At 40.1% G+C, this 13,228-nt stretch overlaps 1 protein-coding gene across 1 annotated transcript in view; it reads right to left on the reverse strand.

Annotated features, from left to right (window-relative positions):
• KLF12 (Kruppel-like factor 12) overlaps nt 1-13,228 on the reverse strand; it is a gene marked incomplete at its 3' end in the record, with an annotated part of 160,066 nt that overhangs the window by 125,336 nt on the left and 21,502 nt on the right. The window contains exon 2 of the mRNA XM_009081099.1: nt 6,711-6,800. Within this exon, the coding sequence (XP_009079347.1) occupies nt 6,711-6,800 (90 nt within the window). The remainder of the gene's footprint in view (nt 1-6,710; nt 6,801-13,228) is intronic.

Consider the following 13,228-nt stretch of genomic DNA (forward strand, 5'->3'; position numbering starts at 1 on the left):
GGGTACCTTTTATTCTGCAGGCAAGCTTCCACTTAACGTGAAACAGCACCCACAGTATTTATCAGCTTGTGGAAGTTTCACTTGACTTAATTAGCCCAACTGTGGTGCACCCTTCTGGGTACATGCATAGCCTTCCAAGCTTGGGAAATATAGCTTAGTTATACATCCTCAGGTATGTCTCACACAGCTTGGTGTGTACATCATGTCCTTGTCGGTTTGGGGTCAGACCTTGATCTCTTTCTGAAGACTATCTTGCATTTATGACATTGTAAAGCAATTAATTAATTGTACCAGCTGTGCTTCTACCACCTCTATCACACTCCCTGAGTGTTGTCTATTGTAAGATGAAGAAAACCAACATAAAGTAAGAAGGGCTTTCTTTGCAGAAGAGATTGATGCACATGCACTGTCCATATGCCGTTTGTTTCCCCAAATCAGTTGTTAAGCATTAAGTAATTCAGAAAATATAAACTAAATTATTTGAATGAAGCAGAGACACACAAACTCCAACAGCAAATACTAGAAGTGCTCTTTCTTCTACTACTACAAAGAAGGTACATAAGCTGAATGAATAACCACAAAGTAGTTCCCCATATAGTCATGGAGCGAGCTTTGCTATTGACACTATTCTCAACTGAATTTCAATAGACATTTTTTGAAATCTTATAAATAAAGCACATTTGTGTCACTATTACCCAGGCTGAGGTAGAATATGTTTATGCATATAACAAGAAAAGGATAGATGGCATTCTTGAGACACAAGACAACAAGATAATTTGGCTAGAGATGAAAGACACAGAGAACAATATTGCCTTGTTCAAGTGTTTTGTCATTTTAGCCATTTCTTTTCATAATTCAGTCATGTTAAGGGATTGGAATGGAGACAGATCAAGCAGAATCAGGAAGAGAATTCATAGTAGGATATACAATTTTGCAGTAATGATTTGAGAGGACGAAATGCAGGCACAGGAAGAGATGAGACAGCAGATCTCAAAACAAAGAGACTGATGGACATTAGCAGTTCATTATTCTCTGTATTTGAAGATTAATTGTGTGACCTAAGTCCTACATTTATATTTTCTTTTAACAAACGTTTACGGCCCAACTCAGAAAATACTTGAGGAAATGAAACTTCACACATCTGTCAGACACATTTACTACTTTTTAGAAACTGGGCCACACCCTGCAATGCCCAGCAAGACTTTCAGACTTCACACACATCCTAACTTCGTGATAGTAACCACCAGCTAACAAATCCACTGCCCAGTCTCTACTACCACTTAAACTAATCCAGCCTCTGTACCTTTTTACAGCAAGTAACAGTTTTTGGCACAGCCAAAGAATGAAGTACCCCACCTCCAGCTTCATGGGGAGGGACCACCTTCTTCATGTCCTTTTCTGAAGCCGGTTACTGACAGACAAAGATTTTACTGCAGACCAAAAGATCTAAAGCTGTAGGTCACTGGAGGATATTAAATGATAAGCAAATTCACATTTCTAAAGTAATTCTACCAATTTATTAGCAATGCCAGCTCCTGTTCCACAGTAGGGGAGATAATAACGAAGCCTTGTTAAAGGGCAATGCGATATCTTTTATGTAATGTCTTTTTTTCATTTGTGATAAAGTCATTAAAGCAGCACTGTGTCTTCTTGAAGCGCCAAACAATAGTCTGCATTAAACCTCCTGTGCAAAATTAAGGACAGTAGTTCACTGGAAAAATAAGCATCTGCTCTTGCTAATGCTGATGGCCTTCTAAAAATCATTAAACTATTCTAAATTGGCAATGATAAAACAATGCAGAACTGTTTTAACTTTTTCTAAAGCAAAGAGAAAATCCATTACCCTTGTAAATACTTTTTTGTTCCAAATCTGCCTAGTAACCTCTACCTCATAAGGCATATCTCCCTTATGGACTGCCTAAATCCCAGTCTCCCACAATGATCTAAACTGAACTCAGTGTCTTTTAAATCTGGGTTGGTAAAGGTTTGTCTTCACTGCATCGACACAGGCTGCAGTTCTGGAGTCCTGCCCACCTCTTCTCTAGTCACAGGCTCCAAGGATCTGCGGCATGGGGCACAGCTGAAATGTCGGCTCCAATTTCCTTTCAGCCTCAGCTAGAGACTGGGCTGCTTGGCAGTGGGAGTAGCTCACACAGTTTCATTCTCCCAAGGCTATCCTAAAACCTCAGCTGGCCTACACCTTCTTTGCTCACTTACTCTTTCTGCTGTATTGCGTTGTAAATCTACCTTTGTTTGCGCTACATATGTAACACTTGTGCAGTGCAAGGACTCAGATACTACTATTTAAGAAAATTTCTTTAAAACTTTTCAGGGCAATCAGCCCAGGTTTGGACACAGAGCACCCAAACATTGTGAAAGACACAGATGAAGCATGAAATAAAACATCTAACAAGAAAGTTAAAGATCCTGGAGGTCATGCACTGACGGTAGAGAAGAACATTACATTATACTTAACCTCTCTTGCAAAAAGACTTGAGTCTCCAATAGGAAAACCAGAAACAACATAGGAATATAATGGATCGATTGCCTGCATGGTATCCAAACACAGCATAAAATGCCAGTATCTGCTCAATGATTTGCTCCTTCCTGGTTCTCACCTACATCATGGGTGACTTTGAGTACCCCCACACATAGTCAAGACACAATACCTGGTAAAGACCAGGTTACTCAGAACAGCACAGGGAAAATGAATTTCTGATGAATGAAATGTACATGGCCAGACGGTGCCTATTGCACCACAGCTCTATGTCACAAAAATTATGTGAAAAACTAACTTAAGGTTAAAACTGGTATTGTTTGTATAAACTTGGTTTTTTCCTCCTATTGCACTTCCATTTTGGTGGAGTAGGTGTAAAAGGAAATTGAATGCTCCTTCTTTGTGAGTTTGTTTTATTTCTATGTTGTCAAGTTACTGCAGTGACCACTGTTCACTTTACCAAGATTGCTAAATGGGGGTATTTTCTACTCCCAGAGTCAAGAGGTTGAGGGGTTTTACTAGTTCTCAAACTATAAGGAGCCACATGAATTTCAAAAAAAGGCTTTTAATAAAGTCCAAGGATAAACACATACTGTCTACTCATTAAACTAATCGATTTATGAAATAATTGAAACCTTCGAGTAAAAATGGACTCAAATCCTGAGATCATGTCATATGCTGAAGTAATCCACCAAGCCAGCATCCTACATATAACATCATTACACCAATTCCCATTTGAAGCAGGGATACAGGAAATTTCCCTCATCTCCTTCTGATCTTCAAGCCAAACTCAGAATCACACAGCTTCCTTTGGCTCCTACTGTTTTTCAGTAATCCAGTGCTGGTATCAAGCAGCTCCTGAGAAAATCTCCAGACCTCTGCCTCGCCAAGAGCAGTAATGCACAAAACAATGCAGGAACACAAAGGCAATGAGATGCACTGGCACCTGAGTGGGATCTGACCCAGCACTAGCCTGACGTCCCTCCAGGCACACAAGCTTGCCTCCATACAATAACTGCCCAGGGTGGGATTAGACCCTCTTCTGCTGGCTGCTCTCTCATCAGTGAGGTTGGAAGAGACCTTCAAGTTCAACCTTTGATCAATCACCACCTTGTCAACTAGAACACAGCACTAAGTCCAGTCACTTCTTGAACACTTCCAGGGATGGTGACTCCATCACTTCCCTGGGCAGTCTGTTCCAATGTTTGACAACTCTTTCAGTGAAGAAATTCTTCCTGATATCCAACCTGAACCTCATTCTCTTGCTAGTTGCCTGGGAGAAGAGACTGACCCCCACCTTGCTACAAGCTCCTGTCCAGGCTAAACAACCATAGTTCCCTCAGCTGTTCCTCACATGACTTACTCTCCAGACCCTTCACCAGTTCCATTGCTGGAAAGTGTTCAATATCCCTACAAGAAACAAGAACTTATCACTGTAATCCAGAATCAATTTCATCTTAATTTCAATAAAGTTTTGCAGTAATTGCCTAGTAAACACCACTCACAATTAACACAGAGGACCCAGCAAGACCAGGTTGCTTAGCTATTGCATGTGGCAGCCTCCCACACTGAAACAGCAATCTGAAGATCAACCCCTCTCACCTCACCACACATTGTACAGTCTGGTCCCAAAAGGGCTAAGTGAGATCCCCACACAGCACCACGGGGCAATTCTTCTGTTGCCACTGGAAAGGACTGGAAGCTGATGCTGGATAAATTCAGATTAAAAATGAGGTGTATGCTTTCACAAGCACTGCTAATTACTAGCATAGCTGTGGGGGGTTCTTAACCATGATCAATTTTAAAATCAAGAAGAGGTTATTTGAAATATGGGCTCAGACTTTAACAGGAGACAATTCAAAGCAATCCTGTAGCCCTTCTCAGACAACAGTATCCCAGCTCATCCAAAGTCTCATTAGGCAGGTATGGCAACTCTGTGCTCTCTGGTCTGATATCTCAGGACTCATCACCCTGACTGAGGGCCACTGCTGCTCCAGACCCTGTTGGTTTCACTCCTCCACAACTGACACAGCCTTCATGATGAACGTTTTTTTCATAACCCTTAAGCCATGTCTCACTTTTGCTCTTGCAGCAAACCTAGGGCCGACAGCAGACACCCAGCAGGAACCACAAGAAAACGAGATGTCTTCCTACAGGTTTTGGAGAAGTTTTCCTAGTCTTACCTAGTGTTCAGCATCCTAAGCAATGAAGCTTTGGCCACTACATTCCGAAGACTCAAAATGCCTTAGTTAGCTAATTTTTTAAGTAGAAATCACATCTCCCTGCACACACGTGCTGCGATGGAAGTGCAACTCTAGGGACTTTGGGCACTGTAACAACACAGACAGACACCACAATTTCAAATGCATACTACTTGGATCACACTTTAGTTCCCACTCCATGCTTCCCAGTTATGATATTCATCTTCCCAAACAGCTCCACGTGCTGCTTTTGGTAATCACATCTTTCAAACACTTGTCCCTGTTATGTCTACCAACATCTACATATTCAAAACAGTCTCCAAAGCACATGCTAAACATCTGTTTCAACCAGCTTTCTCTTCAGCATTTAAGCTCTTTGCTGGAAAATTGCCATGCTAATGGCCAGCTCCTCTGTTAGTGAACTGGAGAATTCATTTTGCATTTATTGATTGTTCCCTAATGAAGAGTCATAAAGGTGCCAGAGACTCTTGACCAGACACTACTTAATTAGTACCAAAGTGCATAAAATCCCAAATCAAACAGAGCTCTTTGTCCAACAGCTCAGTCACTGGAAAAGAAAAAAAGTGACATCATTTTCTGCTTATACAGAAGTCCATAAAATTTTATTCAAAAACTCTTAAGGAAATTAATAAACTATATAAATCATTCATTTCCTTCCAGTTCCTAAGAAACCAAGTAGGTCTTCCAGAATCAAATCACACTTTGCTAAACAAAGTATTCTTCATAATCAATCCAGCAATATGCATCATGCATATAATTTATTTAAAACTAAACAAAGGCAAGTACCAATGCAACTTTTGTCTTCTGAACAATATAGAGAGACATTTTCATTACATACAAAGACATAATGCAAAGCATCCAGAAAGTATTAAAAATTACCTCTAATGGATCTGTCTTTTCATCATCATGACTCCTACAATAGTTCAATTTTTAACTACACTGTATTAAAGTATCTTCTAAGGGTATTTGCTCTCAAGAAGGCAGAGAGGTGAGCAAAAGCTCTATTAAATGTCAAGTTTTTTTTCACTCAAACTCATCCTGAGTAACTGGTATTTCCTTGCAAGTGTTTCAAATTAAGTCATCCTGAAACTTCATTCCCTCTCTTTCATATCATTTAAATTCTAAATTAAATAATTGAGAAAATAGCAGGAAAGGAAAAAGCCATCTAACAATAAGGAGGCAAAATCCCACCCCTACATGGCAATAGCATTGCTGCCTCTATGAGGCTGCTTGTTGCAGGTATCTGTCTTCAGAGCAGTAAGGTGGCTTGGATTCTTTTGGATAATGTAAGATCTACATGAGGAAACAAAGTTTCATGATAACACAAAATCCACTAAATACAGACTCCCTCACAGTAATCTACAATCACTGATGTAATTATTAGCACATATGCAGTAAAATACCCTTCCATTTTCCTAAAAGCTATCATTTCAATGCCAAGTTTTTTAAAACAATTTCAAAATCCTGTTCATGAACTGCCATGTGTTCAGCATGATACCAGCTTTAACTATCTGAAGCATCCGGTCCTCTTATCTTAACCATAAACAAGTGTATTCCACCAGAAAGGGAGCATGTTTGCACAAACAGAAAACAGAACAAGACAAGCATATAAAGGATGAAACAGTCACAGTAAGGCAAATATCCCAGGAAGACAGAATACCAAATATATGTATATGTGCTTCCCAGACATATGAATTTGTCTTCTTTACCTTAATCCATTCTTTTTGCCTATTGATTTAAAACTGCATTTTTTTAGAGTTGCAAAATTACACCAACAGTATCTCAGCTATCCCAGATAATTTCAGTAAGTCTTTTGCAGAGTTTTGTTTTGCGCTCCCAGTAGAACGTACTAAATGTTCACCAGTAAAAGGCCCAAGAAAATAAGCACCAGAACAGTGGAAAATAAAGAAAAACACAGAGAAGAAAATGGGAGGGACACAGAGAAGCCAGGGAAGGGTCACCAGATTGAGGCCACACAAACCTCCGCTTACCCCTTGCTCGGATTCCAGCAGCTCTGTTTTGACTCTGACTGCCGGCATCCCATCAAGCATTAACATTCTGTTCTCGAGGGCGTTGATGTCCTAAGGCAAGAAAGGACAAGGTTAATAAAAACAAAAGATGAAAAAAAAAGCCTTGTTTTAATTCACTGGTTTAAGTTCTATGATATTGTACAAGAAGTGTCTTTTAGCAGAAATGAAGTTAACGAAGATACGATAGTAATTGCAAGGAGTAGCTGCCAAATTAATACTTCAGTTGAAACAGTACATTATACTTTAGTTATTCTTAAATAAGAACTCAGTCTTTGTAAGCAACAAGGAAAAATAATCTCCAACTACTATTTTGCAATTTGAAATTAATCACAGAGGGGCAATGTATACAATTCCTTGCTTTAGAACTGGAAAGGAAAGCATTGATGCCAATTAGCTACAGTTCTTTTGCAGTATACTTAGGTATAGTTGATTTCAATCAAAACCTTTGTACTTCTGTTTTACTTAGAGAAAGCAAACGCATGAATTCAGAGAAGTGAAGGCCTGTATACCCACACACTATAAATTAACACACATTTACAACTTCTCAGTTTTCTTATCATTCATTGTCTTGCAAAGTCATAAGCATTTGTCAATTAAAATCTCGACACATTCCCCTCTGACACAAGTGAGGAAAAAAGCATGTTAAAAACATGCATTGTCCATGTAGTAGTGGGCAATATATGCTAGAAGCTTCAAGCTAAAGAAAGATTTGCAGAACTTGCTTCCCTGCATCAACATTCCCACTGTGAAACACTCATCCTGATGTTGCTGGAGCAGTTTATGGAGACATAAAAAACAACCTCTTGTGCTTTTAGTTCAAACACTACCTCAACCTGAGTCAATTTTCCATTTGAGCCAAGGCTCAAGGCTGGTGTTTCAAAGCTAGTGCCTTCAGCTGCCATTTAGTTTGGAGAACACTGAGAGAATAAAAGCCATTTTATCCCTCAAGCTAGAATCTGACCTTACAAATCCAGACACCTTGGTTACTGGTACAGCAACACAGAGACATCACAGCTATTTTTCAAATATCGAAACTAGAGCACATATCACTTATAAGTGACTCAATTCACAGTCAGTTATTTATCTGCAGCCCTGTCTGGAAGGCAGCACTCAAGACTGGAAACTCACCTCTGCTCTGTTACCTCGTGGTCCTCAATAACTGCACTGTAATGAAATAAACACTTTCCCTGTGTTTCATGGACAGCAGATCTGTTCAGCACTGTGGGGTGCTGTTATTCATAAGGAATATGTTCACAGCCCTGTTTCTTGTCATGACTGCTTCAGAGGAATTTTTTAAAAAATGGCTTGTCCTAATGGAGCTTCCAAACACACATTTTAAAACCTAAAATTTCTTTAAACATTTTCATTTTTCCAATTGATACAACTCATCTCAGGACCTTCATTTTCTGAGATATAAATACTGCAGCAACTGTTTCTGCATGTTTTTGCATACTCCTTTACTTCATTGTAATTTAAATAATATGTTGGAAAGCAGGGAAACTGGCACACCCATGCTCCAAAATGGTGCCACGAGCAGAGCAAACAATCTGCTTAAAGTCCCTGTTGCCCTCACTTTGAACCCTGTGTGTTACAGCACACAGAGCTGAGGTTTGATAACACAGGGCAGGCAGGAACTTGATGGTGACGAAGATAAGAAAATGCAACAGAAAATACAATCTCTATTTTCCCTTTAAAAGGAGATTTAGATAGTTCATATAAGCTCTAAACACCTAAGTTATAAAATTTCAGACCAAACAAGGAATTTTCAGCAGAACACTTCTGCATTAAAACATGTGAATGCAGACCAGTCAAGCTACTGAGATGTCACAGTCCATGCTATGTCACTGCAGTGTATCTACTGTATTTCTTAAGCTTGACACAACAGGAAGTAGAAAAAGAAAAAAGTTCTTCCTGTGTCTTTTGAACAAATTATTTTTCACACCTTGATCTTTATTCAGCATTTGAGGCGTGAGGTAGAGGAAGAGCAGGAGGTACTCCAATGCAACAAAGCAGCTGGATGATATTGTTCCAGGCTTTACATCCCTCTTCCCAGCTAGGGTAGTACCCTGTTTACCTAGCAGCAGCAGACCTCAGGTGCCACTGAGCTCCACCGCTTTGGATGTGGTTTGGGGTGGAGAAAGAGGAGGAGCTAGCATGATATTCCTTGCTCTTCCAGTGCCTATTCTGCAAGTAGAGAGGTCCCTCTTCTCTCTTGATTTATAGGCAGCACAGATGAATGTTACAGCAAGATCAGGAATACACTATCATCAAGCATCCCTTAGGCTGTTTAGCTCACAAAGAAGAATGAGCTGATAGTGCATCATGTCCCTCAGGAAGTCTTACCCGCCTGAGCATAGGGACAGGCCAGCTTACACAGGAGGCACAGGCAGGAGGAGGGGGAAGACAAAGCGCCACCGAGGAAAGGCAGGTTTAATGAACTGTTAGAATCTGATTAGAGGCTAATGTCCCTTTTAGTGCTTTGTACCAATTTACAGCTGATATACTTGAACTATTTTTCCCCACTGGCTGTGATAAACTCATTAGTTTTAAAAATGCAAGCTAACCAGAGCCTTTGAAGTTTAAAACTGATAAATCATGAAAACCTGACTAGTTCATGTACCATTTAACACATTTACATTTAACTAAATTTTCACAGCATTTGCTTCCCCTTTTGTTCTCTAAAAATCTTATTTCTTAGAAGCAGCCTTTCGAGTGCTGGCCTGGAGAGTAAATGCTCTGGCTGTGAACAGCCCTGGCTTGTGGGTCATTCATAATTCACAGTAACAATAATCACAGGAGTAGATTCTTTCCAAACTATCTGATCCCTTCTGCATTTATAACTGGAAGTACATTGTGTGATACATCATGGGGAGCCACTGCCGAGTAGATCCAGTCTACATCCAAGTTGCCCAGAGAGCTGATCTTTCCAAACTGCACTCTCCAGCCATAAGCAATGTTTGCACTACAGTATGTTCAGAGCCATGCAGCAAATAGGATGCAACTGCCAAGGTTTGCATACCGTGGGCTGTCACCTAAAGCAAAGGTGCTTGACTCATTCTCACAGGGGCTGGAGGTGTGAATTGAGCTCTCCCAGGAGCCTGTAGGGTCAGACAAGCAGATGGAGTATCCACACATGAGTGAGGCCAGGCTGCTCCAGTGCCCCACATTCACTGATGACACTCATGAGACGTCATCAGTTAATGTCATCAGTTAATCTTACTCATGAGATTGCTGATATGATGTATTGAGTCAATTAATTTTTTCAGGCCACAGTCCCCTCCTGGCTCACTTAATTCTCTTCATCAACTGTGGTAGCTAACTTCCAGCCTCCAAACCAGCCCAGGTGAATGTTACATAAATTCATATGACATTCCTTCCTTCTCTATTCTCCCACCTCAATCCACCTGGTGGACTCGTTACCCACCTAGGTAAAACAAATAGCAGATGTAGATCCTAAATTGGGCATATAATCAAATCGAACACTGCCTAACCGTACCAAAACATCTGTTCTCTTGGATAACTCATCCTAAAAGAGATCAAGCTCTCTTTTTCTCAGTGCCATCCGCTGGAGCCTGTCACTAATCACTTTTGGACATTTATTCCCTTGAAACATTAATTAAAAACACAAATCATACCCAGGGCCGTATGGGCAACTGTTATTAGAATAGTTGTTAGAGAAGACTGATAAGCTTTCAGGCTTACAAGCTCTGCTTCTGAGAAGCTATGGCAATCAGTTTAATAACGAGGCTCTCCCCTCTCCTAAAAAAACTACATTTTCAGTACAGCACCACTGCAACCATAACTGGCATTTTCTTCATGAAGATGACTTTCTGTTGCAACTTTTAATCAAATTGTCTTCTGTTACTTTAGAGGAAGAAAAAAATCCCAAAACTTTGTTGTCTCATCCTGGTACAACATTCCCCACCCTCTATTCCAGAATCCTGTGGTGTTTATTTAATTAAGAATCATACTATTATGACATTTAGCTCCTATCCACAAGAAGGTTTTGTATCTAGGCTATGGTGTTGTAGTCAAGTTTTTTAATTTGGCCAGCCATACATTTTGAGAATCATGCTGCAAACTTAATCACAGAGAAGCTGGTGCCACAACCAATCTCCTGTCCTGACACACCACCAAAGACACTCCCAAACCCCCTTCACAATTTCTCTTAAGCACAAGATGGCAGAAGTCACACATCCCCATCCCACGTCACAGTTGTCTCTCCCACTCTCCAAGACTTTCACATCTAGCTGCTCGTTACTAAAGCATCCGAAACGAAATTATGTTCTCCCAGACCAGGCCAGACTGCGATAGGCCCAGCCCCACACAATTCCAGAAAGAAAGCAGTGAGCTTCAGAGCACCCAGAACTCAGACCTCCTGTGGAAGAAAGTCTCCTCTTGTTTCATCTCATGAACATGACCAACATACAGAGGTAAGGTGGATGCTGCTAGCTACTGCTGTCACTAACAAAAATCACAGGCTTACTTAGTCATGCTAAAGAGTTACACACTGGCAAGACAAAGCCACAATGTTCAGCTGACAAATTCAATGCTTCATAACTCTAGTGACTTGACCTTAGCCATGTACTGGATGCCCACCCAGACACTCCTATACTCCTCCTCCTGAAAAGGGTAAAAAAAAGAATATAGAAAAGCCTATGGGTTGAGATAAAGACAAGAAGACCAGTTATGAGGTACTGATGCAGGTAAAATGGACTTGATTTGGGGAAAATTAATTTATTGCCCAGTAAAATAGATTTAGATGGTAATAAAAAAAGACAAAAACTAAACACCCCCACCCAACCCTCCCTTCTGCCCAGGCCCAACTTCATTCCAACTCTTCCTTTAGTTTTTTGTGCAAACTTAACGTCTAACATGACATGCTTTCATTTTGAGCAATGGAGTATCAGTCTCAAATTCAACAGTAAAAAGTTTCATGTTTAAGGTGAGTACATTTGAACATCTAAGAGCCAAGAACAGCCCTTAGGTTGTCTTTTTGTCCCAAAGCTGCAACTCTCTCTGCTTCATCTTATAGTTACTTTTACACAAGTTTTCTGCACATGTAATAATTTCTTAATTCATTATTATATTCCCATTTTATGGTTCAGAAATCTGGAGTAATTTTTGTTATAACAATGTCCTTGATATCTAAGAAACACAAAATTTTAAGTCTTGCTTTTTTATCCAGGCATCTTGGAAACATCACTGAACTAACCATGAAACCTACATCAGTTATATGCCTTAGCAATAACATCACCTTGTTGATTCTTCTGAACATGTATACCTCAATTCATATTATTCTCATTACTTACATTACTGCACTGAAGTTATTCATTAGTCAAAGCAAGAGAGAACATAACACAGCAGGGCAAAAATGTGAAGTGATCCACTCAAGGCAAAGCTTTTGAAGATATGACAGATCCTTTTAAGGATATTCCTAGATAATTTTTCCAAAAGTGTAATTGTTTTTTCTCTTTGTTTCAATTGATAATAGAAGAAAGATTACCATCTTTTCTGAAATATAATTATCTCCATAGGGAGAGGAAGCCAAGAAGAATGCCTTCTTTCCAAATTCTCACAGCAAAGAATCACTCAATTGCCAACTATCTCAGTTTTCTGAAGACCCTTATATACCATGCAATGGCATTTGTTAGTCACTTATAAGCAGTTCTCTCTAGGATGAAGCATACCAGTTAACGCTGCCACAGTATGTATGAGAGCAGTTCATTCCAGAAAGTGAAGGAAACAACTACCCTATAGAAGTAAAAATATTTATGTGGCTAGACATAATAACTTATGATTATGTCTATAGCCGTGTGAAATGTTCATAATGAAATCAGAGATCCTGACAGTTCCGCATTTTACTCTGAACTTGAATTTCCAGTCAAATTCCCCAGAAAAGTATAGTCTGCATTTATAGATGCTTCAAGGAAAACCAAAACACTTTCTCGAGAAAAAGGTGGTATGAAGCTTTAGCCTTCGTACTGTTTTCATGTGAAACTGAGTGGGGTTGATTTGAGTTCATTCTAATCCAAAAGGAAACTCCTTTAGCGAGAAGGGACACAGGCACTCACCTGCACAGCATCCAGTGAACAGGGACACATCACAGCTCTAAGCTTTCCAGGAAGGCCTCTGAGTGTGGCCTCTTAGTACAGTTGCACATGCCAAGTAGTGCACAGACCTCGACAGCAGCTGTGTCAGTGCCTGCGAGACATGTGCAAGCGTTGGCCTTCAGCTCGTGCTGTCCAGCTAAGATCCTCATCTGACGTATCCGACCATGCCTGGTTGTATCACACTGCTACCAGTACAAAGATGTACACATCCAACACAAGCTTCTCAAATTCCTAGTCCAATGCCTAAATCTCTTGGAAGAAAATAATGCTTATTTTGAAGACGGCAGACTTCCAAAAGTTGTGAAGTACCCAAATCCCTAAGGATGCAGCGATGCTGTAATTTGCTATATATTTTTACAAATCTGT

Source organism: Acanthisitta chloris, unplaced genomic scaffold, assembly GCF_000695815.1.
Source record: "Acanthisitta chloris isolate BGI_N310 unplaced genomic scaffold, ASM69581v1 scaffold6768, whole genome shotgun sequence".
Taxonomy (NCBI): domain Eukaryota; kingdom Metazoa; phylum Chordata; class Aves; order Passeriformes; family Acanthisittidae; genus Acanthisitta; species Acanthisitta chloris.